This window comes from Triticum urartu, chromosome 6A (genome assembly GCF_056163025.1).
Source record: "Triticum urartu cultivar PI428250 chromosome 6A, HENAU_Tu73, whole genome shotgun sequence".
NCBI classification, from domain to species: Eukaryota; Viridiplantae; Streptophyta; class Magnoliopsida; order Poales; family Poaceae; genus Triticum; species Triticum urartu.
Window position 1 is genome coordinate 477,098,369 of NC_141878.1, and position 16,224 is coordinate 477,114,592.

Genomic DNA, 16,224 nt, shown 5'->3' on the forward strand with positions numbered 1-16,224 from the left:
CGGCCCTAGGGGTGAAGCGCCTCACTATCAGAGGCGACTCACAACTCCTCGTCAACTTCTCCAACAAGGTGTACGAGCCGAAGTACGAGCATATGGAGGCCTACCTCATGGAGGTGCGCAATATGGGGAAACAGTTCTCGGGCCTGGAGCTGCAGCACGTACCCCGGGGCACCAACAAGGAAGCCGACGACATCGCCCGGAGAGCATCCAAGCGGCAACCGCAGGAGCCGGGCATCTTTGAGGAGCGGCTCTTCAAGCCATCAGTTGCGCCACCTCTTTCAAGCACGACCCAGCCTCGGGAGGAGCTCCCCCAGCCCCCGGCCATGGGAGCCCCGACCTGTGGACCGACCTCCGGAGCTCGACTGCTCTTGGCGCTCGAACCTCAGGAGGAATGCTAGACCAAGGAATTCAAGGAGTACTTAACGCATGGGACGTTGCCGGAAAAGGAAGAGGAGGCGGAGCATGTGGCCCGGCAAGCCACGACATACTGTATCCAAGACGGCGAGTTATATAGGAAACGACCGAACGATGTCACACTGCGCTGCATATCCAGCGACCAAGGAAGGGAGTTGCTGATTGACATACACGGCGGGGACTGCGGACACCACTCGTCATCACGGACCCTCGTCGGCAAGGTGTTCCGCAGTGGATTCTACTGGCCTACAACACTCAACGACGCAGCCGAGCTGGTGAAGTCTTGCGAAGCCTGCCAATTCCACGCCAAGCAAATCCATCAACCAGCTCAGGGCCTTCAAACTATCCCGCTCACATGGCCGTTCACAGTCTGGGGCTGGATATCATAGGCCCGTTCCCTTGGGCGCCAGGGGGCTACCATTACCTCTATGTCGCCATCGACAAGTTCACCAAGTGGGCGGAAGTGGAACCCGTCCGTACCATTCCAGCCGGCTCTGCTGTCAAGTTCATCAAGGGCCTCGTGAGCCGCTTCGGGGTCCCCAACCGCATCATCACAGATAACGGTTCGCAGTTTACTAGCAACCTCTTCAAAACCTACTGTGCTAACCTTGGAACGCAGATCTGCTACGCTTCGGTGGCCCACCCCAGGAGCAATGGCCAGGCCGAACGTGCTAGCTGTGGCACCCCGGCTCAGAGAAAACCAGAACGCCCCGTATTCCATCCTAGAGATCGAGGTGAAGTCTTCTGGAATACGTCACTGCTTAGCATAGAACAAACCAGCTCTCTATTACAACACGAATATGATTACAAGGGTTCCGATATTACAATGAATAACATCGGCATGGCGACACTACGCCAACCACGGTTGCTCTATACAAGCAGCATAATACTTGAAGCAGCGGAGCAACTACTGGCAGCGGAACAATGAACGACGATGATGGACTCCAATCCGCGGGGACTGTGGCTGGAACATTTATCCTAGCTCGCGAACACAGGAACAACACCAAACAAGCAAGCAATCCAGGCACGACCTGCAAGCTGGCATGACACGCCAGGTCAGTACATTGAATGTACTTGCAAGCTCACAATAACCAGAAGCATTCAAGACAAACAACAGCATGGCAGTTACAGGTTAAACAGGAATTAACATGAGATCATTATAACAACATGACATGAGCACATGATATCCAAAGTAATACTCCAAATAATACCAGATACCATCATGAAAATATCCACTAAGAATCCAAAGGCAATATGAACCTGATACAGCTAGAACAATATGAGCATAGCATGAACATATAAATCTGACGATACTAGCATGCAACATGATGACACTATATGCACCAATTATTCTGCTCGGGTTATCTCGTAACCATCACGCGCATCACTTACCCACCTCAGACATTACACGATCATCTCAGGATCAAATCAAGCTTGGTATAAACAATACCATAGTAATCATTAAATGACCACAAGGAGCTTGATCTTTACCCATGATTTCTCACACAACATCACGAATATCCAACAACTCGGTATCCTCGATACCACGGTGATCATTACGTCGATCACAACCAAAGTAACTCGTGATCCTTACGGCGATCACCACCAAAGTAACTCGTGATCCTTACGGCGATCACCACCAACTTATTTCATCATTGAACTGGGGTTGTCATTAATCAAGTTATTATTAATACTGTTGACTCACGGTGGGACCGACACGAACTGGGTCCTTATCCGCGGGCGCGGCTACCGATAGATTTAATATACACTCAGCAGAGGTAGCACACTGTACCCACACCACGGAACCCATGGCCTCGCACTCCCATTCGGGTGGACCAACGGCGTTCTGACAAAACCGATCTACTGACGTGACACTCTCCCGGCCACTCCGACCCACTCCCAACTGGGCTAGTCCTGGGTGGCCCCGTGTCTACCAAAGACACCCCGACCACCGTCATGGTCAAAACTCCCTCACGGGGACCGGATCCATAAAACTAAAAACAACGGGCACACAAGGTTATGTCTGCTTACCGGGCCAGGGTACCGCACGCCCATAACCTTCCCTAGTTGGAGGCACCGGCGAGATGCACGACAATAGAACCAGTTAGGACCTTACCCATCCGGTAAGTGTGGTTGCACTGGCTAGTTTCGATCTGGCGGCACCATGACTCAACCAACAGTTGTTCAAGTTCAATTAAATCCGGTTAAACTTGAATGCAAAATGCTGAGCCATGATAAAACAACATGATGCAATTACAATGCATGAGCATGATATCAACATAATCACGGGATGCAACATAACTATCCACCACATCAACTATGAAATAATCTCCAACTAAACATGACATAATGACGAGCATAAATATTACAAGTGCAACACTACTCATAGCATAACATGACCATTATCATCAACCATAAATAACATACAAGAACTCATCAATAATATCACTGAGTAATACTTAACCAACTAACAACAACGGAACAATGCCTATTAACAGTACTCGGTAACCGACGTTAGTCATGCACCGAAGAGCATGAACAACCCAACATGTACTACTATCTAGCATGGCAATATGAAAGCAATACTAGCAACTAGCAGGGCAGGATAAACAGGTGCATAACAACATAACAAACAAGTAAGCACAATCCCAAAAGCATTTCCGAAACAATGATAACCATATTTTGAACAAGCAATCATTTAAGAAATATTCAAGTTGAAAACAATGGCTACTGCATGACTATCATGCAAGTGGGTATTGTGGCTTGCCTGGGGTGACGGAGACTCCAGGAAGAAGTGCGGTGAAGCCGTGGAACGAAACGTCGGACGGTACGTTCTCGGAGGGGGCTGATTAGAGGCAAGGGAAAAATGGTCATTTTCACTGTGAAATCACCTAGTGAAAATGTTACCGAAATATAGAGCTCGACGATACGAAGAAGTGAGCGCTGGTTTCACCTCAATCGGAGTTACGGTTGAAAAGTTGTGAAGGTTGGAAGAACAGGGACCAATCTGTGAAAATTTTATCACCAACGGGTCCCTGAGTGGATAAGACAAAAACATATTTCGGAAAATACGCTTTCTGACTTAGAAAACGTACTTCAGGCCGAAGTAGAAACGAAATACAATTTCATTGGAAGAAGACGTACTCGGGTGAATGTGTTTCCACTTACGTGACGTGGCAGTGGCGGGGTCAACGGGCAGAGGATGACACGCGGGGCCCACCTTATCCTTCTCTCTCCTCCCCCTGTCTTCTTCTTCCTCCCGTGCCTGGCCACGACAGGAAGCAGAGGAGGATGACAGGGGCGCTGCCGGCGCTGGGGCGGCCAGTCCAGGCCAGCTCCAGCCAGGGTGCGGCCCCGCGTGGCGCGTCCGTCCAGAGGGTCGGACGGCCCCGGGAAGGAGAGGAGGACGCGGGGCGGAGGAGGACCGAGGAGAGACAGAGGGCGGCGGCTGGCGGTGGTCTTTGGCGATGTGGGCAACTCCGGCGAGGGACAAGTGGGTGGGACGACTCAGCGGAGCACGGGGAGGACGGTGGTGGAGTCGGGAGGGAGAGAGGAGGCTCGGATGGACTCGGTCGGTGTGGTGACCGAGAGCAACGGCGACGGCCAAGCTCCGGGAGGCGCAGCCACGGGGCTCTCCGGCAAGGGGCAAGGGGTTGGGGCGAACCGCGGGAAGTAGATGAAGGTAGTGGAGGGCTTGGGAGGAGGAGAGGGGGGATGCGGTGGCCGGAATGGAGACGAACTCCGGTGGTGGCCGCGGTGGCCGAAGAAGAAAACGGCGAGGAGAGGCACTCCAGTGGGGGAGGAGGAACGGGGAGAGGATGGTGAGGTGCGGAGGGGTTCGGGGGTCCTTATATAGGCGCGGTAGAGGCTTCTCGAGCTCACGGGCGAGCTCCCGACCAAGCTTTAATGGCGGGCAGAGGCAGGGCATGGCACGGGCATGACGTTTCCGACGCATTCAAGGAGAACCACGACGAGGAATCGATGCAGGGCGATGCAGTCGATCAGGGGGAAGCTCCAGGACACGAATTGAGGTCGAGACAAGAAGGGAGGAGACGAGCATAGTGGCCGGAACAAGTCAGAGCACGCCTGCAGCCAGGACACAAGCGTGATCACCACGCTCACTGGCACAAGAGGCGCTCTTTGGCGTGGCCAACCATGTCCAGTGGATGGACCCTGGTGCCCTTAGTCCAACTGAAGAAATAAATCGGTCCAGGGGAAAGAAGAGATTTGCACTTAGCTCCAAAAGTAATTCAGTAACAAGGTGTTTGTAACTTTCTGTGGTTAAAACAGCAGGGTAACAAGGTAAAGAGTTTGTCTGGCGATGATCACACACTAAGTTGATGCTGATCACCAAAACGCAGACTAAGAGGAGGAGTTTAGATGGTGGTTGCAGTAGAAACTGCAAAACTGGCCAGAATTGGGGATTTGGATGATGCACTCTCATACTGGATCTCTGTGAGCTGAAATTTGGCAGAGAGGGGTTTTATGATTATAAGAAGCTTCTGTAAAACTTTCATGCCCTTTAGAAATACCAAAGTGGCACTTTCTTCACAAAGCTTCATTCTGGACAAAAACTTGGAAAAATTACACAGGGTAATTGCTTCAACTAATTGAGGTAAAACTTGTTGGGAGTAGTTGATATAGGTAGAATCTTGTCCTGGTAAAGTTTCAGCTCAATTTAAGCAATATAAAATATGGCTGCTTCACAAACTGAAAATCTGACCAGAAACTAAGATTTGGAGTTAGGCTCACATAAATGAGTTACATGAGCTAATATTTGGTGGAGAGTCATTATTGGACCCTAGAAAAGACCCTGCAAAATTGCAACTCATTTGGATATGCCTAGAATATAGCTCCTTCACAAAGTTCCTTCCTGGACAGAAACTTTGGAAAATTCCTGAAAAATATTTACTAGGCAAATTGAGCTGAATTTTGGCATGAGCCAATGATATGGACAGGAAAATATGTCCAGGAAGTTTGGGGTCAATCAAGCAAATATAAATAGCACTTCCTTTGCAAAGTGCCATTTAGGGCAGAATAGGAAAAGAATTATGGGAGGATTATTTTTGAACATGGCAATGAAATATTTTGCCATACTTGAGGAAGATGTGACCCCAAACAATTTATGAGAATTATTTGGGAATTTTTAGGAGTGACAGAAATATAGGTTGCTTCACAACCTAGGGTTTTAAGGGTTATTCCTTTATCAGAAAAGGAATATTACCTGCAAAAGAATTTTGGGTTAGGTCAAGGATGGAAATGAGAATATCTTGAGATGATGATGAGGGTGATAAGCCACTAGAAAACCTAGGAAAACATGATCTTCCCAAGTTTCAGACCCTCATAGCCATGGAAAAGCAAATCAAAACAGAAAATCCCAGAAAATCAAAGGAAAAAGAAAAGGCCAAAAATCCAGGCTGTTACACTAACGCGAAGGTCCTGAGGGGCCTCAAGACCAGGACCTTCAAGAAGAAGCTGGAGGCCTGCGGCAGGGGCTGGCACGACGAGCTACAGTCCGTACTGTGGTCCATCCGGACCACCGCCACCAAGCCAACGGGTGAGACTCCATTCTTCCTCGTCTACGGAGCCGAAGCGGTCCTCCCTCACGAGGTCAAACATCGCTCCGCACGGGGCCTGGCGTTCGACGAAATGCAGCAGGACACCACGCGGGGGATGGACCTCGTGTTAGTGGAGGAACATTGCCGCGGAGCGACGCTGCGGGCGGCGAGGTACCAGCAAGCACTGCGGCGATACCACTGCCGCAACATCCGCTCCAGGACACTTGAGACGGGAGACCTAGTCCTGAGGCGGGTCCTCTCCAGGGAAGGGCTACATAAGCTTTTACCAATGTGGGAGGGCCCATTCAAGGTCGTCCACATCTCCAGGCCTGGCGCCGTGCGCCTGGAGACACAAGACGGAGTACCAGTCCAAAACGCCTGGAACATCCAGCACCTCCGGAGGTTTTACCCATAAAGCAAGGCCCAGAGTCTGAGAAGCAAGGCCCAGAGGCTGAGAAGCAAGGCCCAGAGCCTATGAAGTAAGGCCCAGAGCCTGTGAAGCAACGCCCAGAGCCTAAGAAGAAAGGCCCAGAGCCTGTGAAGAATCGCCGCCCGTGACACTCTCACGCAATAATGAGTTGGGGTTGTACACGCCCCAGAGTCTTAGGGGTGCCGGCCTCAGGCCCTAGGGCTCCGGCCCACGCCTAGTGGACAACACTTAGCTCCGCGCTGGTGAGAAGACTTGAAGACTAGATTAGGTGCCGGACGCGGCTTTTCATTTGCTTTCCGTATTTGGCTCCCTTTTCCTTAATCTAAAATTTGCTTTTGGCATTTCTTGCTGAGTTGACCCTCTCGCTTCTCGCTGTGTTTTTCCGGCTCGGGTTAGCTCGTGTTCTCTCTCTCTCTCTCTCGCATGCCTCATGAGGGGGCTGGGCAGGTGCCCTCGCGAGCATTTTCTCTCTTCTCTGCCTTCTCGCGAGCCACCCTCGTTCGAGCCCAAAAGCTAGCACGCCTCTCCTAGTCCGTGCCCCATGGGTACCGCGATACAAGGCGCCAGGCCAGGGCCAGGGCGAACGAAAAATCTTTTAACGCAGTTCCTAACGAGCTTTCACAGTTCCCCAGCAGACGCAGGCCACCAAGGCAAGATGGGCACGAGGAAATGAGCACCTCGTGAGGAAGAGGGCATCCCGGATATACCAGGGACTCGTCAAGTCGTGCAGTCGCCAAGGCAGCATGGGGAAGCGGAGACGCCCATGACCAATCAACCGCCACGTGTCAATCAAGGCCGCAGGCTTTTGGGGCCCGCGACGCTCCGTACTTGGCCCTTGGCTTCGCCGCGAAGCCAAGCCCGAGTGCACCTTGGGCCCGGGGGCTACTGTCGGCGTCCTGGGAACGGGGGTCCCCAGACTTGCCTGCCTGCGGCCCGCTGCGTGGCTAAGCCAGCAGGCCGTACGGCCCATCTTCATCAACAAGGCATCCAAGACCCTCGTGAGGGGCCAAGCCTCGCGAGGAGGACGACACGAGACCTCGTCTGGAGCAGCCTAGTCAGGCAGGCTCACGAGGAGCGGAGATTCAAGGTGAGGCAAACCTCACGAGGCTCTCGTGACGTGAGCCATGACGATCGACACCAGGCGGGCGCCAGCACGCGCAGCGTCCTTGTTTCCTCTTTGGTGCTAAGGAAACTAGCACAGGCAAGGAGTACCGAGGGATTAGGCAAAGGTTGCCATTTTGGTGCAACAAGACCAAGACCAGAAGGACGGCAAGACGGAGGTCATCGTGGAGCCCAATACGGCGTCACCACCAGAGCCTTTCGCAGGCGCAGACCACCTTTTGTCAGGATAGCTTGTACTAGCTGTCCCCCTTCAAATTAGCCCGCCGTTGTTGGATCCCTTCCCGCTCAATATTTGGGAAGAGGACCAGGGCCTCTATAAGTAGGGCTAGCCACCACCATAGAAAAAGAGGGGCAAGGAGACGGCATCTTAGATCGCTCTCTCACCCACACAAGTTAGCCACGCACAAGAACACCTCAACCTCAGGAGGTTGTTCTTCCCCTCGTATTGTTCATCATCAGCCCAAGAGTCAATCCACCACCACCACACTGGAGTAGGGTGTTACACCACAACGGTGGCCCGATCTAGTATAAATCATGTGTCTTTCTGTGTTGCGAGTTCGTAGAGTTCGTCCGCGAGATCTTAACGAGCTAGGGCGTAGATCGATGGGAGGAAGAGACTTCGCGCGCACCCCAGTGTTCAAACCTTAAGGGTTTGCCAGAACCCCACATCCGACACTAAGTGTCAATGCTTTGTTCCGGTACTCTATTAAAAGGAGGCCTTAATATCCCTTAGTTTCCAATAGGACCCCGCTGCCACGGGAGGGTAGGGCAAAAGATGTCATGCAAGTTCTTTTCCATAAGCATGCATGCCTATATTCGGAATACATGCCTACATTACATTGATGAACTGGGGCTAGTTCTGTGTCACCCTATGTTATAACTGTTGCATGAGGAATCGCATCTGACATAATTATCCATCACTGATCCATTGCCTACGAGCTTTTCACATATTGATCTTTGCTTAGTTATTTTTCCGTTGCCACTGTTACAATCACTCCAAAACCAATACTGTTACTTTTGCCTCCGTTACCGTTACTTCCATGTTACTTTCCTACTAAATATTTTGCTGCAGATATTAAGTCTTTCAGGTGCGGTTGAATTGACAACTCAACTATTAATACTTGAGAATATTCTTTGGCTCCCCTTGTGTCGAATCAATAAATTTGGGTTGAATACTCTGCCCTCGAAAACTGCTGTGATCCCCTATACTTGTGGGTAATCAACCACTGCCCTGTCACCCGCTGACTGCCGCCCTCGCCCGTGCCCACCCCACGCTGGTGCATCATTCGCCCGCGCGCCTCACCACAGCCTTGCAACACACGCACACCATGCAGCGCCGCACCTAGCGCGTGTGCATGCCGTTGCTGCTCTGCTGAATGTACTGCTACTGCTGAATGTTATTGTAGCTACGCTAGCTTGCTTTTGTATTTCCACACTGGCTAGCCCTCTAAACAACCTCTAAATTTTGGTTAAACAACTGTTAACAAGGCTAAGAAAAATATGAGTAGATGGTATACTTGGCAAACTCCATTTTACCCCAATGGACCAAATCCTTTCGATGTGTGGATTAATTCCTACGAAAATCACAAAGTTCTATGTTCTGTTAACAGAAAAACCGAAAAACAACTTTATTTTCATAGCTACTTTAGTGCTATTGATGATCAAGCAAATGAACTCTAATATGCATGTAATCGTACTAACATGTAGATCACAGAAAAATGCTCAAAATTGATATAAGGCACAAAATCATTGGAGGTACAGATCCATAGTTGTAGCCTTTTGAAAACAGCTAAAAGGTGTTTAAAACTGAAAAATTCTCAGACTTGGCAAAAATTTAGGGATTTTTCTGGGTATTGTTAAATCTTTGAAAAATCATAGAAAATAATCCGTAACTCGGATGAAAAAGTTTTATATATGAAAGTTTCTCAGAATGACGAGACGAATTGGAATACACTCTCCGTTCATCTGTCACATACCGCTATCATAACGAACATGCAACCTTCCCCCTCCGATTCGCTTGTCCGAAAATGCAAACTTCGGGAAAACTTTCCCGGATGTTATCCCCCTTCGTCAGTATCGTGTAGCACCGCGTTAGAACACGTCTAGCTTTGCCTGCTGTCCTGTTATGCATCTGTTTGCTCTGCATTTATTGTTTCTTCCCCCTCTTCTCTCTGATAGACCCCGAGACCGTTGTTGATGCCCCTGTGATCGACTACGTCACCGACGACCCCTCCTTCTCGCCTGAGCAACCAGGCAAGCCCCCCTTTGATCATCCCGATATCGCCCATTACATTCTCTCATGCTTGCATTAGATTTTGCTACTGTTATTGATTGCTCCTATTCTGATGCATAGCTTGCTTTTGTAACCTGCTTATTGTTACCTACCTGCTTATCCTAATCTGCTTAGTATAGGTTGGTTAGTGATCCATCAGTGACCCCCACCTTGTCCTTGTTGTCCATGCTTCATCGTCGACGACTCGATCAACGTGATCAACGACCAGACCTGACACCTCACATCACATCACACCCCTTTTGTTGCTCGACTCTGCAGAGCTACTATCGAGTGTCGAGGGTGATACCTCATAACGCATGCCTGATGAAAACTTTGTAGTGTAGCTATTTGATACGTCTCCAATGTATCTATAATTTTTGATTGCTCCATGCTATATTATCTACTGTTTTGGACATTATTGGGCTTTATTATCCACTTTTATATTATTTTTTGGGACTAACCTATTAACCGGAGGCCCAGCCAGAATTGCTGTTTTTTGCCTGTTTTAGGGTTTCGAAGAAAAGGAATATCAAACGGAGTCCAAACGGAATGAAACCTTCGGAAACGTGATTTTCTCATCAGATAAGACCCAGGAGACTTGGACCCTCCATCAAGAAATCCATGAGGCGGTCACAAGGGTGGAGGCCCCCCCTCTAGGGCACGCCCCCTGCCTCGTGGGCCCCTCAAAGCTTCACCGACGTACTTCTTCCTCCTATATATATCCACGTACCCCCAAACGATCAGAGACGGAGCCAAAAACCTAATTCCACCGCCGCAACTTTCTGTATCCACGAGATCCCATCTTCGGGCCTGTTCCGGAGCTCCGCCGGAGGGGGCATCGATCATGGAGGGCTTCTACATCATCATCCAAGCCCCTCCGATGAAGTGTGAGTAGTTTACTTCAGACCTGCGGGTCCATAGTTAGTAGCTAGATGGCTTCTTCTCTCTTTTTGGATCTCAATACAATGTTCTCCCCCTCTCTCGTGGAGATCTATTCGATGTAATCTTCTTTTTGCGGTGTGTTTGTTGAGACCGATGAATTGTGGGTTTATGATCAAGTCTATCTATGAATAATATTTGAATCTTCTCTGAATTCTTTTATGTATGATTGGTTATCTTTGCAAGTCTCTTCGAATTATCAGTTTGGTTTGGCCTACTAGATTGGTTGTTCTTGCCATGGGAGAAGTGCTTAGCTTTGGGTTCGATCTTGCGGTGTCCTTTCCCAGTGACAGAAGGGGCAGCAAGGCACGTATTGTATCATTGCTATCGAGGATAACAAGATAGGGTTTTTATCATATTGCATGAAACTATCCCTCTACATCATGTCATCTTGCTTAAGGCGTTACTCTGTTTTTAACTTAATACTCTAGATGCATACTGGATAGCGGTCGATGAGTGGAGTAATAGTAGTAGATGCAGAATCGTTTCGGTCTACTTGTCTCGGACGTGATGCCTATATACATGATCATACCTAGATATTCTCATAACTATGCTCAATTCCGTCAATTGCTCAATAGTAATTTGTTCACCCACCGTAGAATACTTATGCTCTTGAGAGAAACCACTAGTGAAACCTATGGCCCCCAGGTCTCTTTCTCATCATATCAATCTCCATCACTTTATTATTGCTTTGCTTTTACTTTTTACTTTGCATCTCTATACCAAAAATACCAAAAAAATTATTTATCATCTCTATCAGATCTCACTTTCGTAAGTGACCGTGAAGGGATTGACAACCCCTAAGCGCGTTGGTTGTGTTGAGCTATTGTTTTTGTATAGGTACGAGGGACTCTTGCGTAGCCTCCTACTGGATTGATACCTTGGTTCTCAAAAACTGAGGGAAATACTTACGCTACTTTGTTGCATCACGCTCTCCTCTTCGGGGAAATCCAACGCAGTGCTCAAGAGGTAGCAAGAAGAATTTCTGGCGCCGTTGCCGGGGAGTCTGTGCAAAAGTCAACATACCAAGTACCCATCACAATCCCTATCTCCCGCATTACATTATTTGCCATTTGCCTCTCGTTTTCCTCTCCCCCCAATTCACCCTTGCCGTTTTATTCGCCCTCTCTCTCTATCCTCCCTCTCTTTCTCTATTTGCCTCTTTTGCTTGTGTGTTAGTTTGCTTGTTTGTCGCAATGGCTCAAGATAATACTAAATTGTGTGACTTCACCAATACCAACAACAATGATTTCCTTAGCACCCCGATTGCTCCTCTTACCGATGCTGAATCTTGTGAAATTAATACTGCTTTGCTGAATCTTGTCATGAAAGATCCGTTCTCCGTCCTTCCTAGTGAAGATGCCGCTACCCATCTTAATAGCTTCGTTGATTTGTGTGACATGCAAAAGAATAAAGACATCGATAATGATATTGTTAAATTGAAGCTATTTCCTTTTTTGCTTAGAGACCGTGCTAAAGTTTGGTTTTCGACTTTGCCTAAAAATAGTATTGATTCATGGAACAAGTGCAAAGATGCTTTTATCTCTAAGTATTTTCCTCCCGCTAAGATCATCTCTCTTAGAAACGATATTATGAACTTTAAGCAACTTGATCATGAACATGTTGCACAAGCTTGGGAGAGAATGAAATTAATGATATGTAATTGCCCTACTCATGGTTTGAATTTGTGGATGATTATACAAATTTTTTATGCCAGATTGGATTTTGCTTCTAGAAATCTTTTAGATTCGGCCGCGGGAGGCACTTTTATGGAAATCACTTTAGGAGAAGCTACTAAACTCCTAGATAATATTATAGTTATTTATTCTCAATGGCATACTGAAAGATCTACTAAAAAGGTGCATGCGATAGAAGAAATCAATGTTTTGAGTGGAAAGATGGATCAACTTATGAAATTATTTGCTAATAAAAGTGTTTCTTCTGATCCTAATGATGTGCCCTTGTCTACTTTGGTTGAGAATAATAATGAATCTATGGATGTGAATTTTGTTGGTAGGAACAATTTTGGTAACAACGCGTATAGAGGAAATTTCAATCCTAGGCCTTATCCTAGTAATCCTTCTAATAATTATGGTAATTCCTACAAAAATTCTTATGGAAATTATAATAAGATGCCCTCTGATTTTGAATCTAATATTGAAGAATTTATTTCTCACAAAAGAATTTTAATGCTATGATTGAAGAAAAATTGCTTAAGATTGATGATTTGGCTAGGAACGTTGATAGAATTGCTCTTGATGTTGATTCTTTGAAACTTAGATCTATTCCACCTAAGCATGATATCAATGAGTCTCTCAAAGCCATGAGAATTTCCATTGAGGAGTGCAAAGAAAGAACCGCTAGGATGCGTGCTAAGAAAGATGCCTTTATAAAAGCGTGTTCTTCTAGTTCCTATGAAAATAATGATGAAGATTTAAAAGTTATTGATGTGTCCCCTATTAAATCTTTGTTTTGCAATATGAATCTTGATAATGATGGGACTGAATATTATCCACCTTTACCTAGAAGGCGTTCTAAGAATTCGGAATTTGTTGATCTTGATGCTAAATTTGATAAAAGTGGGATTGAAGAAATTAAAACCCTAAATGTTGCTAAACCCACTATTACGGATTTCAAGGAATTTAACTATGAAAATTGCTCTTTGATTGATTTTATTTCCTTGTTGCAATCCGTGCTAAATTCTCCTCACGCTTATAGTCAAAATAAAGCGTTTACTAAACATATCGTTGATGCCCTATGCAATCTTATGAAGAAAAACTTGAATTGGAAATTTCTATCCCTAGAAAACTTTATGATGTGTGGGAACCAACTATTAAAACTAAAATTAAAGGTCATGAGTTTTATGCTTTGTGTGATTTGGGTGCTAGTGTCTCTACTATTCCCAAAACTTTGTGTGATTTGCTAGATTTCCGTGATTTCGATGATTGCTCTCTAAACTTGCATCTTGCAGATTCCACTATTAAGAAACCTATGGGAAGAATTAATGGTGTTCTTATTTTGCCAAATAGGAATTATGTGCCCGTAGATTTTATCGTTCTTGATATAGATTGCAATCCTTCTTGCCCTATTATTCTCGGTACACCTTTCCTTAGAACGGTTGGTGCAATTATTGATATGAAGGAAGGGAATATTAGATTCCAATTTCCATTAAAAAAGGGCATGGAACACTTCCCTAGAAAGAAAATAAAATTACCATATGAATCTATCATCAGAGCCACTTATGGATTGCCTACCAAAGATGGCAATACCTAGATCTATTCTTGCTTATTATGCCTAGCTAGGGGCGTTAAACGATAGCGCTTGTTGGGAGGCAACCCAATTTTATTTTTATTCCTTGATTTTTGCTCCTGTTTAGTAATAAATAATTTATTTAGCCTCTGTTTTGTTTGTGTTTTTTGTGTTTAATTAGTGTTTGTGCCAAGTAGAACCGTTGGGAAGACTTGGGGAAAGTCTTGTTGAACTTGCTGTAAAAAACAGAAACTTTAGCGCTCACGAGAACTGCTGTCATTTTTATTTGGAAAGTGATATTTAGTTAATTCGTTTTGCATATGATTAATAGATAAATTCCTCACGTACAGAAATTTATTTTAGAATTTTTGGGGTTCCAGATCTTGCGCTAGCTATAGATTACTACAGACTGTTCTGTTTTTGACAGATTCTGATTTTCGTGTGTTGTTTGCTTATTTTGATGAATCTATGGCTAGTAAAATAGTTTATAATCCATAGAGAAGTTGGAATACAGTAGGTATAACACCCATATAAATAAATAATGAGTTCATTACAGTACCTTGAAGTGGTCTTTTGTTTTCTTTCGCTAACGGAGCTCACGAGATTTTCTACTTTAAGTTTTGTGTTGTGAAGTTTTCAAGTTTTGGGTAAAAATTTGATGGATTATGGAACAAGGAGTGGCAAGAGCCTAAGCTTGGGGATGCCCATGGCACCCCCAAGATAATCTAAGGACACCTAAAAGCCAAAGCTTGGGGATGCCCCGGAAGGCATCCCCTCTTTCGTCTACTTCTATCGGTAACTTTACTTGGAGCTATATTTTTATTCACCACATGGTATGTGTTTTGCTTGGAGCGTCTTTTATGATTTGAGTCTTTGCTTGTTAGTCTACCACAATCATCCTTGCTGTACACACCTTTTGAGAGAGCCATACATAATTTGGAATTTGATAGAATACTCTATGTGCTTCACTTATATCTTTTGAGTTATATAATTTTGCTCTAGTGCCTCACTTATATCTTTTAGAGCAAGGTGGTGGATTTGTTTTATAGAAACTATTGATCTCTCATGATTCACTTAGATTATTTTAAGAGTCCTAATAGCATGGTAATTTGCTTAATAATAATATGCTTGGTATTCAAGATTTGTAAAACTTTCTTTTGAGTGCGTTGAATACTAAGAAAAAAATTGATGCTTGATAATTGTTTTGAGATATGAGGATGGTGATATTAGAGTCATGCTAGTTGAGTAGTTGTGAATTTGAGAAATGCATGTGTTAAAGTTTGTGATTCCTGTAGCATGCACGTATGGTGAACCGTTATGTGATGAAGTCGAAGCATGATTTATTTATTGATTGTCTTCCTTATGAGTGGCGGTCGGGGACGAGCGATGGTCTTTTCCTACCAATCTATCCCCCTAGTAGCATGCGCGTCATACTTTGCTTTGATAACTTCTAGATTTTTGCAATAAGTATATGAGTTATTTATGTAATGTTGAGTCCATGGATTATACGCACTTTCCTCCCTTCAACCATTGCTAGCCTCTCTAATACCGCACACTTTTCGTTGGTATCATACACCCACCAAATACCTTCCTCAAAACAGCCACCATACCTACCTATCATGGCATTTCCATAGCCATTCTGAGATATATTGCCATGCAACTTTCCACCGTTCCGTTCATTATGAAACGCTCCATCATTGTCATATTGCTAGCATGATCATGTAGTTGACATCGTATTTGTGGCAAAGCCACCGTTCATAATTCTTTCATACATGTCACTCTTGATTCATTGCATATCCCGGTACACCGCCGGAGGCATTCATATAGAGTCATATTTTGTTCTAAGTATTGAGTTGTAATTGTTGAGTTGTAAGAAAAATAAAAAGTGTGATGATCATCATTTTTAGAGCATTGTCCCAAGTGAGGAAAGGATGATGGAGACTATGATTCCCCCACAAGTCGGGATGAGAATCCGGACGAAAAATGAAAAAAGGCCAAAAAAAAGAGAAGGCCCAAACAAAAAAATGAGAGAAAAAGAGAGAAGGGACAATGTTACTATCCTTTTACCACACTTGTGCTTCAAAGTAGCACCATGATCTTCATGATAGAGAGTCTCTCATTATGTCACTTTCATATACTAGTGGGAATTTTTCATTATAGAACTTGGCTTGTATATTCCAATGATGGGCTTCCTCAAAATGCCCTAGGTCTTCGTGAGCAAGTGAGTTGGATGCACACTC

General features: G+C 45.6%; 1 protein-coding gene across 6 annotated transcripts; it reads right to left on the bottom strand.

Annotated features, from left to right (window-relative positions):
* Positions 1-1,117: 1,117 nt before the first annotated feature.
* LOC125514192 (uncharacterized) lies at positions 1,118-4,813 on the bottom strand. 6 transcript variants are annotated; one of them, XR_015608562.1, is made up of 4 exons: positions 3,559-4,813; positions 3,368-3,421; positions 3,182-3,259; positions 1,118-1,452 (listed from the first exon to the last, which is right to left on the bottom strand). XR_015608562.1 is itself a non-coding variant. In XM_048679474.2 (3 exons), the coding sequence occupies exons 1-3, from the start codon at positions 4,367-4,369 to the stop codon at positions 1,388-1,390; spliced, it is 930 nt and encodes a 309-aa protein (XP_048535431.1). In that variant the 5' UTR covers positions 4,370-4,802; the 3' UTR covers positions 1,118-1,387. The 6 variants fall into 6 exon arrangements, 1 of the variants encoding a protein (XP_048535431.1); XR_007286303.2 differs by having other exon boundaries at positions 3,368-3,449; XR_015608561.1 differs by having other exon boundaries at positions 3,583-4,812.
* Positions 4,814-16,224: the final 11,411 nt, after the last annotated feature.

What these genes read in the sequence shown, in the direction of transcription:
- LOC125514192 (XM_048679474.2), bottom strand. Translation starts at nt 4,369, where the DNA reads ATGCGTCGGAAACGTCATGCCCGTGCCATGCCCTGCCTCTGCCCGCCA. An exon ending in CCCCGCCACTGCCACGTCAC is followed by an intron (nt 3,260 to 3,582) that starts GTAAGTGGAAAC and finishes GCCTCTAATCAG; the next exon opens with CCCCCTCCGAGAACGTACCG. An exon ending in TGGAGTCTCCGTCACCCCAG is followed by an intron (nt 1,453 to 3,181) that starts GCAAGCCACAAT and finishes GTGTCATGCCAG; the next exon opens with CTTGCAGGTCGTGCCTGGAT.